Source organism: Anas acuta, chromosome 1 (assembly GCF_963932015.1).
Source record: "Anas acuta chromosome 1, bAnaAcu1.1, whole genome shotgun sequence".
NCBI classification, from domain to species: Eukaryota; Metazoa; Chordata; class Aves; order Anseriformes; family Anatidae; genus Anas; species Anas acuta.
In genome coordinates, this window is record NC_088979.1 from 200,619,164 (window position 1) to 200,639,323 (window position 20,160).

The 20,160-nt window shown below is 40.4% G+C and overlaps 2 protein-coding genes across 2 annotated transcripts in view; one reads left to right on the forward strand and one right to left on the reverse strand.

The window, feature by feature from the left end:
- The window catches only part of TAF3 (TATA-box binding protein associated factor 3), a 114,226-nt gene that overhangs the window by 84,296 nt on the left and 9,770 nt on the right, over window positions 1–20,160 (reverse strand). Inside the window, exon 2 of the mRNA XM_068670078.1 lies at window positions 19,908–20,150. Within this exon, the coding sequence (XP_068526179.1) occupies window positions 19,908–20,150 (243 nt within the window). The remainder of the gene's footprint in view (window positions 1–19,907; window positions 20,151–20,160) is intronic.
- The window catches only part of ITIH5 (inter-alpha-trypsin inhibitor heavy chain 5), a 134,511-nt gene continuing 117,574 nt past the window's right edge, over window positions 3,224–20,160 (forward strand). The window contains exon 1 of the mRNA XM_068670079.1: window positions 3,224–3,227. The gene's annotated coding sequence lies outside the window, so the exon portion shown is untranslated. The remainder of the gene's footprint in view (window positions 3,228–20,160) is intronic.

A 20,160-nucleotide genomic window follows, 5' to 3' on the forward strand; every position in this document is an offset into this window, starting at 1 on the left:
GGAGAGCTTCCCCTCGGCCTGAGACCCAGCTCAGGCAAGCTGCCAGCCCCCGACCTCCTCTGCTACCCATTGCCAGTCGCTGCAGCACCGAGACGAGAAGCAGCGCTGGCAGAGGAGAGATGAAGCAGAGCAGCAGCAGGAATGCCTCCACTTCCACCACCAGGACCACCTGCACCGGCTGGAAACCCTCGGTGCAAACTCAAGTTGTCTGCAGAATAAGGGAGCTCACTTCAGGGGCAATGCCTTTTTTTCCTCCTTCCCCGAAAACAAACTTTTTAGAAAAAAAAGGGAAAACAAACTATAATTCACTCATGTGCAATCTATCCACAGCTCATACGGAATGGGAGAGAGGATTTGCAGATGTCAAACAAAGCTAGAAATGGAGAATAAACTGACCCTCCTCCTCTGCATGCCCAGCACACGCTATTACAGCCACAACACAGATTTAACAGCACACAACAGCAACTTTTTAAAGCAGCCTTCCCCAAATCACAAAGCCCTTGGTTTCTACCCTACAAGTATTTTCCATCAGCACTTGTTCGGGATGTGTTTTGCTTTCTGCTCAGTGAAAACGAGGAAGAATGCCTTCATTTCTGTGTGCTAGAATATCAGGTCGCGTGGTGAGCTGCCAATTGCTGGGACCTATGCAGCAGCTTTCACGATTCCTATTTATTACAACGGTGAACTCCGTCTAAAATATGCAAAGCAGTTTTTTTTTCCAAGAGAAAATTTACGGTTTTACTCTATATTCATGCCTCTAATTAATTTTTTACAGTTACATTTTTTACAACGTGAAAATTAGTGATAGCACATGAGATCAGATTTTACAGGCACACCTTTTTACGTGCAGCAAGCAAATACAAGAAGCGTTTTCCAAACCAGCATGTCACTATCAAAGCATTACAAGGAGAACTTTTTCCCCACAGATCACTCCTGTAAAAGTTAACGGAGTCAATGCTTTTAAGCTCTGTACAGAGAGGAAATCAATGCATGAGTATGTATGGATATAAATCAATGTATGGATAAAATATTTACTAAAAAAATTAAATGTCCCCAACAAAAAACAACACAAAACAACAGGAAACCTAAAGAAATGGAGGAAGAGCAACACATTATTCCCAAGTTAAACTGTTATCCATGTTCAGGAAAAAATACAAACCCCAGAAAACTCCTATTTCAGAGCATAACTGGCATATATATAACTAGCAGACTCTTGCCAAACAGCAGTGGCTGTAAAAAAGATCAAAACTGCCCCGTTCTCTTCTGGAAGATTTTAGAACATTCAGAAACAATTTCTGGAAGTTGAGAGAAAAAAAAAGAATCGCCACAAATAGCCAAAGTAATTTGAAGAAGGGAAACAAAACGTGACTATAAGAACCTTACGAAGGGACACCTATAGGGAAAATCTTAACTTTTTCGTACTTTCAGGTTATTCTATTTGCTCCCTTACCAATATGCTGCTAAAGACACAGCCTGATTATTAGAGGACATGCAGAACAGCTGCTCTGCAAAAGCGGTGAGAAACAAGATCACAAACACTACCAGCGAAAACCACCTCTGGTGGCCACATCCAGCTTTCTGCACTCTCACTCGTGGTATTAACTAAGCTGCAGAAAGTTTTTCATTTAGGATCTCATCAAGGTGATTAAGCAAAGTGTTCCGCTGACAGAAATTATTAACTTCCCTTTTAGAAGATAGGGTTTTTTAGTTATCAACTGAGTTATTTTTATGAAATTTATTTTTGCAAAAATCTATTTAAAGAAGAATTTAAAGTAATTCTTCTCTGTTATTTCTGTTCCATATTGATATCTCACACCATGCTTTACCTACAAGGAAATGTATAGGAGTATCACTGAAAATTAGGAGAAGGGGTATGGAAACCATGATAAGCACGTTTAATAGGGAAAAATAATTGAATGTAATTGTCCATCTTCCATTTGATAAAAAACGCAGCAAGCACTGATGTAACACTGTCAAGATACACATCAAAACTTTGTTCAGGGTTACGGACACACAAACCCTCAAACCTCCCAGTTCTGCTGGATCTGGACCGCAGCAGCCACCAGGTTTGGACCTAATTCCATTTCTTGGAGCTCCAGAGGAAACTATTTGCCTGTAGGGATGGTGACAGGTTACAGCCACCTCCCTGAATCAGCTGCCACATCCCAAATAGGAACCCAGGCAGCCTTAGGCTGTCCCCCACAACTGCTGAGCTTTCTTCTTAAGTTTTTGGGTCTTTATTCACCACCTTGTTCAGTAAATGAGGGAATACAGCTTACCCAAGGTGAATAAGTGCCGTGCACATTTCAAGAAATTAGAGATGGAAATATATACGGCAAGCATACTAAGCCTGTCCCTCTTTATCTGCACTTTACGCTGACTTTTTCAAACATCGGGGGGTTGTTTCCATTTTCAGCTGCTTCTGCTTCCTTCCTAATATCTTCACATCCCTATAAAAATAAACTTTTACAGAAGACAAGGATTTTTAGTGATTGAAAACCCACACATTGTATTTTTTTTTCCATTCTGAACAGTCTCAGACTGCAACCATCACTATCAAGTTCCAGGATTATAAGCGGTGTGTGTCCTGAAGGCTCTAGCCAAGAAGTCTGCATGCAGCAGACAACATTGTTTTGAGACTGAAACGAAGAGCATCTGAATCACTTTGTCTTGCTGCTCGAGAAAAATCATGTCTCAAACTATTGTGCCGTCTCTATCAGGGGTTCGCTAATTACTAAAGCTGCTTGTTATTACATGTATCTAATTAATATTATCAGTCAGTCCAGAATATACACACACTTCAAAAGAATGACCCTAACAACTACCACTTCAACCTATAAGAGAATTAGGACATAATAAGAAAAGAAAAAAAAAACACTACAAAATTACACAGGGAGAGAAAAAAAAAAGAAAAAGATAACTTGATCAATTTTCAGAATCTTCTGAAAGAACTACAAAAAAAATAATAGATAACTGGAAACTGTAATACAAGCTTTAAAGTTTGCTATCTGACAGCATCACAAAATCTTACTTGAAAAGTCTTGGACGAAAAATTAAACATGCTGAAAGAATCCAGACAAGTGGAATTAACAAATGCAGGGAGTTATCTAGTAAGGAACCATATGAGTATAACTCAGGCACGCTCTGATTGTGGCATGCTGTAAAAAGAGGGATGATCCCGTTAAATGAAACTTGTCCGAAGGTGTAACACTGAGAGCGTGGAGCAAACATTAGTGGGAAATGACAGCTATTAGAAATACAGCCGTGAACTATTATGCTTAGGAGAATGTAAGATGATCTCGGCGTGCAGGAAAACAATATTAATTTCAAGACACGTGTTAATTAGAAATAGGAGCATAGACTCCTTAGGAGGGTTAATTACTAGAAAGCAGCATCAAAAAGCAGAGTGAAAAGGTGCTGCAAACTTGACCACAGCACGTAGGTCAGTCTTTGTAGTATCTCAAGACCCAGAGCACTGCATGGGAGCAGTGTAGACACGTATGCCAAAAACCTTTGTCCAGTTCTGGTAGGACACACAGGCTTGGAAAGCAGCTCACAAATTAGGAGGGGTTTCGGAAAAACGAAAATTTCAGAATACTGGAAAGACTGGGATCTGAGAAAAAATAATGATTGCTAAATATCCTGGGAAAGCAAAGTAACGTATATATAAAAGTTAAGGTGGGGAAAAGGAGTATACGAGGTTTTTCAAAATCACAAGCTAATGGATAAAGCCAGAACTCACTGAGCACCAACAGCTCTCAGGCTCTTCAGTCCCTCTGAAAAACATCCCTAGGCACGTATATACCAGCTCTATTTTTGGTTAAAAGTGAAGTGCATTTAAATAAAAAGACCAACATACTACCTGATAGCTCTACTGAATTTATTTTCTCTCTCCAAACGGTTTAACTATAGCAAGCTGACAGTGACACTATGGTGAAAGTTACAATGCCATTTCCATTTTAAATCATGCATCAGACATTAATAATTCTCAGGAAAACAAAAAAAGTCAGAAATTCAGCTTCTTGTGCATAGATTTTACATAGCAGCTCAAATTCTTTGCAAAAGTTGCCGTAAGACTGAGCTCACAATAGATCTGCTTCCACGTTCCTTTTTGATTAGTAAAGTGCAGCTAAAATATCAAAAATGTTTTAAATCAAAGTTCATTGAATACATTATTGCATAGATTAACTCAAGCCCTCGTTGAATGCGAGAAGGGTTTAAAAATAGCAGAACTTGCAGCTGTCTGAGAGCTACACGCTCAATAGCCTTAAGTCATAACTTCTCTCCACTTGAGGCTTGGAACGATGCTACAAAATTTCTGCACGTGTGGTATCTGAAGGGAGAAGAGTGATATAGACCTTTCGGGCTTTTACACCTCGGGATTTTCTAGCTCATGTAAAGAAAGCTTATTGCCCTTTCAAGTTGGAAATTCCTCCGAAAATAAGAGTGCGACCCACGCATCGCTGCTGTGATTTTTAAAATATCGCCGTTAAAGATCCACCGATGCAGTAAATGTAGCCTGAACCGATACGATTATTGAATTTGCATCAGGCAGCAAATGAGATATGAACGCTATGGCGAGAAACCGCAGCTGGGTTATTTGAAAACACTAGATCTCATCTAACTGAATTTTAAGAGGGAGGAGAAAAATATCTCATTTTCCAAGATGTTTAGAAGATTGAGGAAGAGAAAAAAAATGAGCAGAAAGCGTATTTTCTGTGCAATTAGCCCATAATAGCTTCCAAATATTAGCTGACAGCGTACAGACGTAGCCCCACTGCTTCACGGGGAGAAAGGACATCTCAGAATTAATCTGTAAAAGACAGTGCCATAAGCATCGCCCAAAATCGTGCTCATGTAGCAGAGCAAGGGTAACTCCTTAACGCAGCACTCTACCTGCACCGATGGGTTCTGCTTCCCAGCAGAGATTCCATCATCAGATGGATCCAGCACAGAATTTGGACAAAAAGATGTAGGTGTAGCCTCAGAGTAAAAAAAAAGTCCCTCCAGCACGTGTTGCCCCAGGTGCATTTTGTACAAGGCTATTGAGCAGATTGAACGGATCCAAATAATTCTGCCATGCTTGGGATCCAAAGCCCGTCCCAAAACCTACCCAGATGGATATTGACAACCTGGTCAAGCAAAATTGGTCTTGGGTTCTTCTCAGCACTATAAAAAGACCCTACAAAAGCATCCTGTTAACAGGGCTCTGCTGTCTCTAGTACCTAATTTGTTCAGTACCCTCATCTTTACCCCTCACTGCAACAAACCTTAGACACACACTTTGGTCCTGAAGAAGAACATCTCTTTTGCATCACGCTCTAAAACCATTCACTGAACCATACCACATCATATTTGCGGGATGGTTTTGCTGCCTCCAAACCACTGTGTTCCTTCCCCCAGCACCCCCACGTCCTCAGCACCTCAAATCACTGCAGTAGGAACTGGAAACAGGTCGTGGTCCTGTGTTTTTCCCAGAGCTGCAACTGGGATGACAGTGACACTGCCTGCAGCTTGGTGTGCCCTGACAGCTTGGGTTGAACACAACCGCTGAACATGTTCATTAGCCTGGTGGACGTTTTACTTGTTTTCCTTTTTTTTTTTTCTCCCCCATTTCTTTTCATCTCCAAAGGACAGAGATTGTCAGGAGCAAACTGCTGGACCTAACGCTCAGAATTGTGCCAGGTGTATCATACACTAAGCTCTTATTCTTTAACAGATTACCGCATAGCGAGCGCTAATACAGCCTCCAAGAAGACACACTACGACTGCAGTTATCTGATCTCCGCTGCTCAGATCAGCTTTAAACATTTCATTTTCTTCTCATGTGCTTGTTTTGCTCTTCTTGGCTTCCCTCCCAAAGCATCCGTTCTGAAAGCTAGCATGCAGTGTACAGAAACCATTCTCTCTGGATATATGCTCCTTTGCTTTGTTTTCAAGCAAGAAAGGAGGCAGTGGTGGAAAGATCTAGCAAGCAATTGGAAGTAAACTTAGAAATAAACATAATTCATTTCAGTTAAAATAACATAATTCATTTCAGTTAAAATACAGTAAATATTATTAATGGTGTTTTAGTGATGCTAATTTTTTTTTAAATTTAAGTTTTAACATAAAGCTTAAAATCTTCTACTTACGAAATGGATTTTATAGCCTCAAAACACATAGCACTATGAAGTCCTATATAGACCTGGATTAGAGACAGCCTAGACCTTTGGTATTATTTCATTTGCCATACATAACCAGATCGTGCTGTTGTTAATTTAAGGACACATTTTTGCTATGAATGCTATAAACGAGAGGAGCAAATAAAAAGCAAAATTAAAGCTGAAACAAGTGGAGTTTTGCAGAGTAAAGGTTTCAGCCTTGACATCGCATCGGCAGAGTGAAAGTATGTGTTACACAACACAGCCCAGCCGGCTAACATTTAAGAAACATAAATCCTTGATGAGTACAGTACTAACATGCTTTCAAACAGAAGTAACGAAAAAACACCTTGAAAATCTCCACTTCTTTCTACCTTTCCGTATATTAAGTCAGAAGGTGTGATGACAGAACAGTTAAGGTGCCTCGCTCTGAAACAAGAAGCGACGAGGCTGAGCACTGCTCTGGATTTCTGCCAAACGTCATTCTCAGCGAACTCTGCTGCAATTAGGAATGTGGCTCTCTGGATGAGGAAGCAGGACTTCTCTTTGCATGCTGTTTCTTACAGAAATTGAACTGCCTTAAATACGTTCACGTGCCTATGGCCAAGAGAGGTTCCTGGTCTAACAAAGCTCTGGCTCATTAAAATGAAGAGGTCACAGCTGTTGTCTTAATATTAGAGAAACAAATGGACCCTGATTCAGGACAAAGAATGAAACTAAGGCAGATTGGGCTGTTCAAAAAGTAACCCCGGGCTTTGTTAGACGCCAGGACACTAAATGCAGGCCAGGAAACAAAGTCACCTAATTCTGGAGAGTCGTGTTGAGCGCGTTATCTGATAGCTGGAGTGTTCTCTCCGTGTTAATGTGATCCTCAGTGGGCACGACTTCAGGAGGGGATCTCGCCCTGCAGCTCACGTGTTGCCTCATCTCACTGCCCTTTCATAAAAGATTATCTGGGAAAGCAAAACTTACACCAATTAAGGCAAAGAAACTGCAAAAGCAGACACTGAGAGGCTGCAGTGACTCCGAGTGGTTTGAATGGCTGTCACCTTGGAGTCATCTTTGTGATAACCAAAAGAGAGTGGGTTTTTAAGCCACATCTAAGCTTTTCCTCTTAGAAGGAAAATCTAAAGTCCTTCCCTTAAGATACAACCAATATATTTAATCTCTTCTGTGCAACATTAGAGGTAACAGCAGCTTAATGCCGAGATGCACTGCAGCGAGAAACAGATCTAAAACAATTAGAGCGCAGCAGAAACCTCCTCCGCTGCCTAACAATAAGGAATTAAAACATTTTCATTTATTTTCACTTAAAAAGCAAGTCAGAGTCCTGCGACTCTATTGATAGGCACGATGTGCACGTACTTCTGGGCACACTGCCTTGAACTAAGGAAGAAGGAGCTGGTTCTTTCAGATGGAGTGGCAGCAAACAGAAGTCCTCCGGCTCTGACTCCCTTTGCTCTCGATGAAAGCTCGGAGCGACGAACTCCCAGGAGATTAGCACGCACACACCAACTCCACAAACTTTCGGCAGCACACATGTGCCTTTGAGTCTCGTACATGTGTCACGCATAATGTGCTCCTTTTGATATTAAAAAGTCGCCGAGTTGTTCTCAAGCTGGGAAGGGTTTTCTGTTTAGATAAGGCCAGCAGCCACTGCACAGAGCCAGCACATGCGTAGCAGCACGGGCTGGAAGCACGAGTGCTCACCGTTCTCCTAGGGGCTGATAAGAATTATCCCATTTGCCAAAAAAAAAAAAAAAAAAACAAACACAAACCCTGCTATAAGTTATTTAACCCCGACATGCATTCTTCTGGTGGTGCGTACAGCACTGCCAGCATCACCTCCCCACATCACACACCTTCCCGTCCCAGCAGACTATACCCATTTGTCCCTCCGACTCGCCTATTTGCATCTAATTGCTCCAAAAGCCCACACACCTTTTCTCTACGATCAAAAACACCGTCTGGAAGTTATTATCTGTATTACGCACAAAAGCGGTCCTACGAGGCACGCGAAAGGAAGAAAACTATTTGGGGAAAAGGCATCAAGGTTTTTTATTGGCCTCAACAGCAGCCCCTGCAGATCACACACGGGTGGTTGTGTGCAAACACCGCTGTGACACCAGGATGGGATCCCCTCCCTGCCCTGCCCTAGGCTCCAGAAAGAGCCCAACAGCCTCACATTTATTTATCATCATAACACGTAACCTCCAGAAAGAGCCTAACAGCCTCAAATTTATTTATCATCATCACACATAAGCACCAGAAAGAACCTAACAGCCTCAAATTTATTTATCATCATCATCACGCGTTCAGGTCTAACACTACCCTAGAAAACGCACATGCACGGCTGGATTTGCCATTAAAAAAGGGAAAAAAATGCTTTCTGTGCGTCCTCAGTCAATAGGAGTTGGCCTCAGCTCCAAATTGCTCCAATTAGGGCTGAAAAGCAGTGAGCTCAGGGAGGATGCGGTGGCCACGGGGCAGCAGAGAAGAGCACCGAGCGGTTTTTACCCTACGAATTTGAAACTGCTCGGGGCAGCCGGGTTGGCAGCAGGCTGTAACCCGACTGGAGCGGCGCCAGGAGGGTTAACGTGCCACTCCTGAAAAGTGAGCCGCCGAGGCTTTAATCACCGCAAGTGGCCGGGACTTAATTTTTCATCTCATTTGAAATATGCCGGCCTCCGCGGCAGGGTGAGCTGCTTATAAAAGGCCGTCTGCTAATTGACACCGTTTCCTGCTTCAGTGTGTTTCCTTGGGTGATTCCTGTACGGACCGCAGCAACCCTGCTTGGCTTAGCCTCGGAAATTGTAGGAAAGTCATAGGAAAATCATAACCCGCTATAGCATGGCACAGGACGTGTCCTGTGCACCAGGCAGAGACCAGGTGTGCAAAATCCAATTCCACCCCTAAAAATGCTGCAAAATTCAAGCTCAACCATCAGCTCACATTAAATTTCTACCAACATTCTTCACCCTGCACATTTCTGGAAGCATTTTGGATTTGACCAGGCAACAATGGGTTTTTAAGATGGCTTTACGTTGGCATTCTGGCTGTGTGCAATTACAGCAGAGAGGTCTGGAAGAGGTACTGAGAGCTCACTCACCCAGCTCCCTGCCTCCAGACAGCAGGGATGGGAAGAAGTGTGTGCAAGGAGCGCTGCTTGGTGAGCTGACATGAGAGGGGATGTCTGTGCGAAGGGAAATCCCCTTAAAGCTGGACCGGTTATAAAACCGAGGTTTTGAAGAAATTCAGTGTTGCAGCCTGAATCACCTTGAGTTTAAAAGAGAGTTTCTGCACAAACCGTGCTCCGTGAAAATCAGCTCATCTACAAGAAGGCAACATAAGCATTAAGATACTTATCACTTTGTAATTCACATAAATTTTACTTTCTGTAAGCGTCCTAAAAATTAGTTAATTGTCTCAATAGCCACAATCAGTCTGAGTTGTGATACACCCTTCATATGCTGCAGTTTCTAGGTGTAACCGAGCAGGTTAAGATCTACCTGGCAACACCACAGCAATAAAATTCCACCTTCATTTTTTAGCTCATCAAGATCAATGTGGTTTTATGTCATGTTTTTAAGGACTTTTTTCTCCCCATACCTGAAAAAAGTCAAGTTCTGATGCTGAAGTATGATAAATGAGTGGCTAAATCTCACCAAAACTTCAATGGATTTTCATTCCCAATTCTGCAGCTTCTTTAAAAAATCCAAAATCAAGCTCTCTGGACAAGGATAGCTGAGTTTGACTGCAGCTTTAATCTTTAAAAGACACAAAAAATGTTGTAATCACATTGCAAACATTTCTTTATAGAATATTTTACACACACACACTGAAAAAAGGTAACTTAATTCCAACATGCCTTGCAATTTATTCTTGCTGATCTGAACTTGTAAAACTTGTGTTACACAAAATTAAAACTGTTGCACATAGGAATGGGAAAAAAAAATCCATCAATTCTCTTTAAAACAGCAAAAGGAACCAGATATCCCTGACAGATTACAGATGAGCTATCACCTTCAGCAATATTGTGATTTAAAATATTCAGAACAGAAAGAAAGCCTCCCTAATGCATGTGTTAAAGTTTCCCATGCAAAACCAAATGTATCCTTGTTTCATATTTAATTTGCAATAGGATACCCAGCAGCTGAGCTATGAGAGCGTTTCTGGCTGGTGCCTTGCTGCCTGCTGAGATGGGCTCCGCGCATAGGTAACACACGATTGAAGACCAAATCCTCTGAGCTACATCTCAGTTCCCTTGAAAGTTAATCTGAGCACAGTGGACTCGAAAGGAAATGAAAAGTGAGTTTCTCTCCCTTCCTATGGCACCGGGACTTCCTGTGTTTTAGCGATTGGTCAAGAACTATTATTTCCTCCATGCTATTCCCAATTGTGACTGTCAGACATCATTAACGTTGTCCACACATAAGCGCAAGCCATTTGTTTGAATACGCCAAGGAACAAAAGTTCCACATGCACAGAAACTTGGAGAAACGTGGAGAAACTTGGAGAATATTAAGATTCAAGTATGCTCTACCTGAACCAACATGCTGCTCGGAACATTTAGAAATGCAAAGTTCATTTGCTGAGATGAGTATCCACAAAAATCTATGCAAGATAAGGGGTATTAAAATTGTTCACTCTCCAATTCAGAATGGATTATTTGGCCAATCTGTTAAGCCGTACCTCTCAGACGCACAGAATCAGTACCATCCTCCTCCCCTCAGGGAAGAGAGCTCATAACGTTTGAAGAAAAGTATGCTCCATCCCAACCGTACGAATACACATGAAACGCTCAGCCTTCCTTTAACACAGCCCTTTGGAATGGGAAAGCTGCAGACATCAACAGCACAAATGCAGAGGGCAAACAAGTTCACCAAAGAAAATAAACTAAGCCGAATGCTGCAGAGAGTGAAGTGGCCAGAATAAAGGCCATTTAAGTTGTTATTGGACTGTTTTTAAACACGCTCACACACAGAGTTGAGCTTCAGTTTATCTCTCCATATAAAACACCACCTCTGGCAGCATGGTGTCATCACTTATAAACATGATTGAAACGTTCATCTCCAACCAAGGCTGAGAAGTTTGTGACTTACTGTGTTACCACCTGAAGACCCTTTGTTTTCCAGCCTTGGGCTAAATGCAAGCCGGATCCAGCCCCGCTCAAGTTTGACATTGTTTCTCAAAAACACAAGTATGCTATGGTAGCTGTTACTTAGCTGGTCCGAACAATATATATTTATACACAACATGCAAACAGAATCACACTTTACCTAGTCACACAACACACAACTGTTCAAAGGAATAAAAGCCAAACTAAAAAAAAACTATTTTGACTTGTCAAGTCATCAGTAAGTCATTAAAGTATCTAACAAGCGCAATTACAAAATGAAAGAATCCAAAAAACCACCATGCTACGCATGAATTTTAATTATCCAAGTGCCTCGCTACATGAACCAGGGTCACGTCTCCAACTATTTTGAAGTCTCGCTGTTAGCCATCCAACTTCAAACTCTTGCAGAATGAAGTGGAGCTGCCTACACACCAAAATGAGTTATCCCTCCCTAACGACTTACCCACTCCCTAATATTCCCTTTAGCGGAGAGATGCAGCAAACAGGAACACGCGCTCAAAGGCGAAGACTTGAAGGCACTGAAGAGCTGTACGGTAAAGTTATAGCGCTTATCTGTGTGTGGCAAAAGACAAATAATTCAAATGAGCTTTCTTAATCGCAATTTTAAAAATTAGAAGGCAGGGTTCCTTGGTCTTACCCTGGACTCTGCCACATACTTGTCTGCAGAAGCTCCTAATGAGTCATTCACCTGATTAATGCGGGAGAGATACGGGGCCCGTAATCCAGGAGTGATCTTTGTCTAGACACCGGCTTGTTCTGATGCTAAGATCAAGGTTAGGCTCAGCTAGACTTGAAAACGTGCATCTAAACAATGTGTGCTGTCTACTCCTGAATAGCTCCAAGCATGGATATTTTCACAAGAGAGATGTTTCAGACACTTCAGAAGTGTTTTAAACTACCTGAAACAAGTAACACTGCAAGCAAGTGGTCTGGAGAGTAGAGTTATTCCAACCACCTCTGGGAAAGATGACTTCTGAACCCAACGTGTGGATGGATCCTTCCCCAGATCCACGCAAATGTTAATCAGCACCACGAGGAAACTGGCATTGCTGGAGAAACTTCGGGCCACACTTTTCAAAATCAGAGAGATGTGCAAGATCTTACCATACAAAAACATCGTCTATGTCCTTCCCAAACAATTCTCTCATACAGTACAAAGTTAAGGCTTGCTTGGGATATGAGCAGTTTCTCAGAAAGCTGGGCACAAATACCTGGGCAAGGGGGAACAATCAAATTTAAAGGTTTGATCCCAGTAGCTAAAATAATTTTTATTTGCCTTTTAAAGGGCACACGTTGGTAATTACTGGCTAACATTTTCATTAAGATAACACATGCTCAGTGACAAAAGTGAAAGAGAAATAACACCGATGAGAGAAGTAGGAAATGTTCCTGCATGAAGAAAAAGCACCAAAAATATTAAAGTTACAAGGTCAGACCTTCAAACAGGCCTGTTGCTCTTCTATCCTGCTCTAAGCAGCCGCTAGACTTTCCATTTCCCACCCCCTTCCCTAGAGCCACCGAAAATGCTCAGTGCAGTAAGGGAAAGCCTGAAAGGCTCGAGAACAGTACCGCAGCTATCAGGCGATAACCTAATTTGAAACATGCTTTCAAAGGCACAAAGGTGTCCGATGATCCAGATGAAACAAAATCCTCAAGCATAGTGGCAGTAGACAGTGCAGGAAGCCACGCAGGCTCCAAACACAGTCACACATTGTCAGAAAAGGGAAAAAACTGATCTGACGTGACAAGTCAAGGCAAGTGACAGAAGTTTTGCTGCAAAAAAATTGCCGGGAAATGAAAATCATGACAGTGATTCTGTTCAAAACACATAAGACAACAGAATCCTTTTATCATAAAGTTCTGTTTTCTCCTTCAGTTTTCTTACAGCCCAAACTGCGATTTGCACATCACAATGCACTGAAAGAACCCATGACTTTTATTCCAATTCAATGTAAATCATTTACTGCAAAAGACTGGCTTTTAAGAAGCAACTTCTGCATTGTGCAGTTTTTATTTTGAATCCCTAAGAATCACTAACAACTTGTAAGTTATCTAAACAGGTCTGGAAAAAAAAAAAGAAAAATCTTTGTGAGACTGCCTTAAAGGGATGATATCCCCTTGAAGAAAAGCAGTGAACATGACTTTTCATTTGCCATATGCAGCAAGTAAAACTCTGATAGCTAAAGAAACTAAACAAAATGAATTTTCCCAATGCTGAATTTTTATTGCTAGTATTACTAACTTCTTGCTACTCCTTTTAAAAAAATTTGAGTCAGCATCTTAATAAATATTTTTTCTGATTTTGCTACGCAGCTATAGCCAGGTTTCAGGCCGGTTTATTTATTTTTTTTCAAGGACAGAACGTGCATGTATAAAAAAAAAAAAGCAAAACCATGAAAAATCATCACAAGCTAAGATGAAGATTTCCCCCCTCTCTAAAAAACAATGCAAACACTTAATTCATTTCCTCCCTTCCCTGCTTCCAGCAGCCATTTTCCTTCCTGCAAAGAAGAGATTTTTTTTTTTTCTTCCAAGACATACATGATTAAGGAAAGTTAGGTACTAACCCCCCACAGAATATAAAATAGTGTCTGCCTCTGTCTATGTATTCTACAAATTCCAGCTATGTGATTGGTTTTCTGCCATGGTTAAAGTTTTACTATGGTGCTTATTACATTGATTTTTTTTTCCAAATGCTGCAAATTAACTGAAGCTCTTCAGTGAAAGCCTATTTAGCTTGACACTGTAAGCTTTTTTTTTTCTTTAAATTTTCCTCGTTAAATCCTTTCTTGCAGCATTTCAGTGGAAATTATGCTTTAGATTATGATACTAGTGCTTAAGAAAAGGTAAAGATACAGCTGTCTTCCCAATTACAGCTTTATCACCATGCATTCTCCATAGGAGTTATTTTTCTGTCTAATGGCAAGATTTAAGCCGGGCACATTTTCTGTATACTTTTTGTTCCTGTCTCATATTTTCCTTTTTCTTTGAAACCTGCCTCTCCTATTGGCTCTTTCCCAACGCTTTTCTTCTGTCTGCATCTCAAGCTTGGCTGCCTTTCTCATTTTGTCTGTTTCTCCTGTTGCTTCTTTCTTGCTAGGCTGATGCACAGAGGAAGACTCACTCACACAAAAGCAATCAGCGCCTAACACTTCGCACACTGCATGTTCAGCTAAAGGGAGCTTGCAAACGCTCAGCAACCAGGCACGGTTAGCAGCCAGGAGCAAAGTGTTCACAAGCTAGCGGGGGGGGGGGGTTAACTCTTCAAACTGGTTGACTACACAGTACCTGTTTGCTGATGGGTGGTGGTTTCCTTAGCCAAGTACACTAGGAAAGCTCTGCTGAAAAGATCATTGCTGCTTTTAAACCATCAGTGCAGCTGTTAAAATAGAGAAGAGTTAGTCCATGGGATTCAACTCGATCTTGGGATAGGCAGAAAGGCTTAAAAACAGTGACAGCGAGACCGGAGTTATCAAAACGGCAAAGTCAATATCCCACTATTCTTTTTTAAGCCCACTGCATGATAATTTAGAGAGGCATTGGCTTTGTTTAACCCTTGAGGAAACCAGAGATTGAAATTAGGCTGGTCTGAGCTCCTTGCTACACTCAGTTCTGGACCACAGCCAAAAAAAGCACTGCTAGACTGAGGGGCCAGTGACAGTTTTAAAATCTGATATATCCAGCCACTGGAGCTAGACACTAATGCTTTATGTGTGATGCTTAATGCTTTACACAATTACAGTTCCAGCACCGCTAGGTCCTAGATATCAGAAGCTAAAATGTTGTTTTGATCACCAACCTCGCTTCATCCCACTCATTGTCATCAATTTAAGTGTGATTTTTAGCAGCCAACACCGTATGAAAAGCTAGAGATGTTCTAAGAAGATCTGCAATTTGACAGCTGGGTTTCCAGGCTTCCAGGTGGCTGCAAGCATCAGGCTTTGGCAGGTAACGGGTTCCAATATCGCATCGAAGGCAAAGGGGGAGGGGGGTGTAAAGCAGGACTGTAAGGAGATCAACAATTGTATGCTTTGATCTGCCAGGGAAATAAAATGCTCTGACAGAAAAGGCTATAAATAAATCCAAAATTTGTACAGCATGCCAAGAACCGGTCCTGACTCAACGATCAGAAATACAACGCCAAGTGCTTGAACACACATTATCAAGAATGGAAGACCACAAAACTTAATACCCAGTGCGAATTGCATTTGTTTCCAGATGATCTCTAAGGGAAAGAAGCTGAACTTCTACAAGGTGGGAGTGATTGTTTGCCTCCCTAAAAACTGCCTGTCTCCCTGTAAAAAAAACTCAAATATTAGGAAGAGACTCTCCTAACTTTTCCCTCATATCCTTCTGATGTACCTCAACATGATTAAGTGCAAGAGAAGAATTAGGGTCTAATAATAGACTATGATTAGTATTACATGCACAGAAACAACATGTTTTCTTCAGTCTCCCAATGAGAGACACAGGGAAGGACTACCAGTCACTTCACAAAGCCAAAAAAAATGAAAGCAGGGAACAAAATAGTTTTTTTTTTTTTTTTAATATATTATTATTATTAAAAATGTGGTAATGCAGCAAGCACAAATAGAAATTGATCCCACAAAGCTAAAAATCAAGGTTACCACAGCACATGTAGGATTCACACTTTCCTTTTCAGCTATGGAGAACGATACATGTTCTTAAAGCACTGGGAGCCAGGGCTCTAAACACTATCACAGAATAAATGTAATACTGATTATTATTAGCTGTGGTAAAGTATCTGGGCTTTCTCAGCTGGCCTAGTTTTAACTCAGCACTGTTTTGCTTCAAATGGAATCAACAAATTCTATGAAGTTGATGTATTATTGCAAAACTTATGTTCTTTCACATTAAAGCACGAGAAATAAAGCATGACCATCGTGTTTTGCAACTAATTTATTTTTTTCTCCTTCTATAATCTGTCTTACAAGTTTACCATGACATTTTAGTGACAACAGTGCTAAAATAACTCTGAAAAAACAAAAAGGAGACTAATTAAAAATCGGCAGACAGCGAACATCATGATACATTGGCATAAAATTATCCCTTCAGTGTCCTTTGTAAGAAATACTGCTAAAAAACAACATTTGCCATGGCAATACTGGATCAGATTGTTTTCTAAAATATGTCATTTCATATGCAGATCCTTGCAGTGCCAGCATTTGGACCATGCACCAGTTCATCTAGTTAGTGCAAGTTACTGAAATGAGGCACTTGTAGTTTGAAGCAAGAAAACGTTTTCTGCTTTCTTGGAACAAAACTTCTGCCACAACTAAACTTCCAAGAGATACAAATTAGAGATGGCGAAAACCTATTTGCCGTCATCACCTTCCCCCACAAGTTCAGAAATCAGTCAGAGAGCTGTTTCAGCATTTCTTACTATTGAGCAGACACGAAGGAAACGGCTTTGCTCAGGCTGGACAGGGCTTTTTGCTCTTATCAAGTCTTTGGCAATGATAACTAAGACATCACACAAACTGCTGGGTAGACTGCATGTGCTGAACACAAAACCGCCAGTTCTAGAGTAGGTGGAAATAAGAAGTTAAGTTACACACAGAGAACAGGAGGACTTTTGAGAAGAGGATTAGCAGCACCTACTGGTCATGGTGCATACTGAACGCTGGGTTTTATTTAAACAAACAATTAAAAAATTCTTTATATTACTAAAGCACCTAGCTAGAATTACCTATGAAGTCACTTTGTCACTGAGATAATACTTTTAATTGGATCAACTGATAAAACTAAATGATATTACCTCTCCAAATAAACCTTTTTTTTGGTCCTACCCTTAGGCCATCGTGGCTACATTATTACTAAAATATATCAGCACCAGCGATACCTGCATCATATCAGTAAATAAATATTCATAACATGAGCTGAGCTCTAGGATTCCATATCAAATGGGCCATTTTCCTGATAGTTGCTTTAACTGACTGAAAGATTTACATTACACATCATAACGTGATCGAAGCCCTCATTATGGGCTCATTATCTTTATTGCATACTCAAAGCAACACAAATATTACGAATTGCGTAATCTTAGTAATAATAGAGTTTTGTTACTTCTGTAAAGATCTATGAACTATTCAGCCAGTTTCTGCAGTTCTTCAGTGTTCACGCAATGCATTCCTCTAACCTGCGAAAGTATGCTTTTCTTCCAAATTTTACTCAATAAAATACAACAAAGTATATAAGACAGTTTCTTGATACACCTCACCCCTTCCAAAAAGGGATATATGAGGCACAGAATTACAAATAGCACCCTCAGAAAGCACTTAATTCAGAATTAAAGTGTTCTCAACTGTAAGTATTTTACATCAACTGTAACAAACCTGCATTCAGCAATTATATTTAATGCTCGCTTTAAATTTCTATTAAAAAAAATTGTATTCTTTTCCCTGAAGTTGTGTCTATAGGTCCTCTGACACACTAGCCTTAGGCATTAGAAGTTTTCCTGGTTCTCATCCAACTTTGGAAATGATATCTTCTTGCTTCGGGTGTTAAAAGGATTCATACATTATTTATAAGGAGTGCTAAAATCTAACTCCTGGATCTAACTTGCAAGAGAGAGAGTATAAAAAGTTACATACAAAAAAAAAAAAAAGCACAACTGTCCCCATTTCAATTTTTACTCTTGCTTTTTATGTCATGTATAGCCAGACTGAATCTGTAATGCTCCCTCTCATCGCTCTCTCCCTGTGTCCAGATACTTGTCTACAACTGCTTTGAGCTTTTTTGGATTTGATCTTTCTCGCATACTTTTAGAAGTACAATTTTCCAAATAAAATAAAATAAAAAAATTAAAAAAAATGCAGAACTTCTGGGTAACTTCTTACACTTCAAAGAAGCTGGATTGCTGTGACAGAATGGTGTTTGTTTACCTCCTGAAAAATCAGACTAACGTGTATCAAGAAGTAGCTAGAATGGTACAGCTAAAATCCTTAGTCACTTTTCAAAGTCATCTTCTATACTTTTCCCTTATTAATGCTCTCTACATATATATTTACATTGTGCCTGTCTCTTCCTAGTTTAAGAGATTTTGTTAGGTTTTAAAAACAATCCTTTTAACAAACTCCACAAAGGGGAGATTTTAGTATCTTCTTATCAATTCAAGAAAATAGTTCTGCTTTGAACAGAATTTTTACTTCCTGCATTGTATGGAGGCAAGAGCCATTAAAATGCTATTGATCTATAAAATAATTGCATATAATACAGAGAGAAAACAGGAAAGTCAGGCATAGAGCTTCGGAAACACTCATCAGCATAATTAAGTCCTCCGATTGTTACTGGAAATGGAGTATTTTTTCCGAACAACTGCACACACTGAAACCACCCTATCTGACATTCGTTTACACTTCTGATAGCTGTTTCCCAACAATAATTTCATTTAGACTAACTGAAGCACCTAGTAATGCTATCTCAACGTGACGTATACAAGACTTAAGATACTGCTTAGTAATCATGGAAAAACTGCCCCACGCAACATTTGTAGTGGCAGGGCACACATTGCATCTTACCTACAAGGCGATGTCATTTGTGTTCATCTTTACACTGGGCAGAAATTTGCACGTATTTCAGCATTCAAAATTTGAGACCTAAGCTCTTCAAAAAGAACAACAGGCAAAACAGAGCACGATATCCATTCTGTCCCCACGTAAACTTTAAACGAAATAAACATTTTGAGAATTGTGCCAGTTTGTTACATACTCTTTCAGGAAAGAATGTTCTTCTGCCTGGCATTTTTGTACCCAAGCCACAAACTTACATACATTTCCTCAGAAAGCACACGTGCAGGATGTTCGCTATTCAAAGAGAAAGTTGGACTAGGTCAAAGCTCTTAAACATTTATCTTAATAGTTAGCAATCAAGTTTCACGTAGTTAAAAAAAAAAAAAACAGGAAAAAAAAAGATTTTGCTTTTTCCACTGCCACTGATAAAATTCTTAGGTTAACTGCAGCTTGTCACATTTCTATAGTTGGTTTCACTGCTACAGTGATCCTTAGCCTCTGTGCAGGACTTTTAATACAAGAAAGAAAAAGAGAACACTTGAAATAGTGATGATAAAATACCAGTCAACATCGGCCAAGAGAATTAAAAGCAAGCACTGCGCCTCTAAACGACTCTTACTTATTTTAAATCTGACTTCATTTTTAACTGGAAGGTTGTGCTTTTGCTGAATTTATTCAACAGAAGCAAAACCAGCTGTCAGGACCTGGGAACCCTGTGCAGGTCTTGCCAACCTTCCCTTTTCTGCCTTCACCAAATTATGCAAGTTCTCACACTATGTGTAAGAGACATATTTGAATTACTATAAAGCATTGATTTCTATGGCCATCCGAGAACTTAAATGCATTATAGGAACGTGTATTAGCATGGCGTACTTTGACACCAGTTAATCTCTGTGGCACGTAAATTAATAGTGGAAAACAAGCTTTTGCCACAGCACTATTTCCTCTTTTTAACCACGTTTTAACGTCATCTCTGCCTATGTAATTCCTAGTGACTACTGCCGGCAGCACAGCTTGAACAGCTCAACGATGCAAACAAATCTGCAAACACACAGGAAATAAAATTTAAAAAGCAAATGATTAATTCCGCACCTTCTTGAGAGGAGACAATAGGTGGCATATAGTCAGGGATGTATTCTTTTCTTTCTTCTGCATCTTTACTCCCAGGCTGGGGAAACTGTAGGACATTGTTCTTGCTGACGGGAAACGAAGGGATTTGGTGTGCGAAAGTCACAGGTTCAATATTGTGTATGTAATCTTCTAGCTCATGCAGGTTAACCCCCATAAGCTTGAAGGCATCCCCTACATCATCCAAAATTGGATCTGTGCGGCCATCTGTAACAAA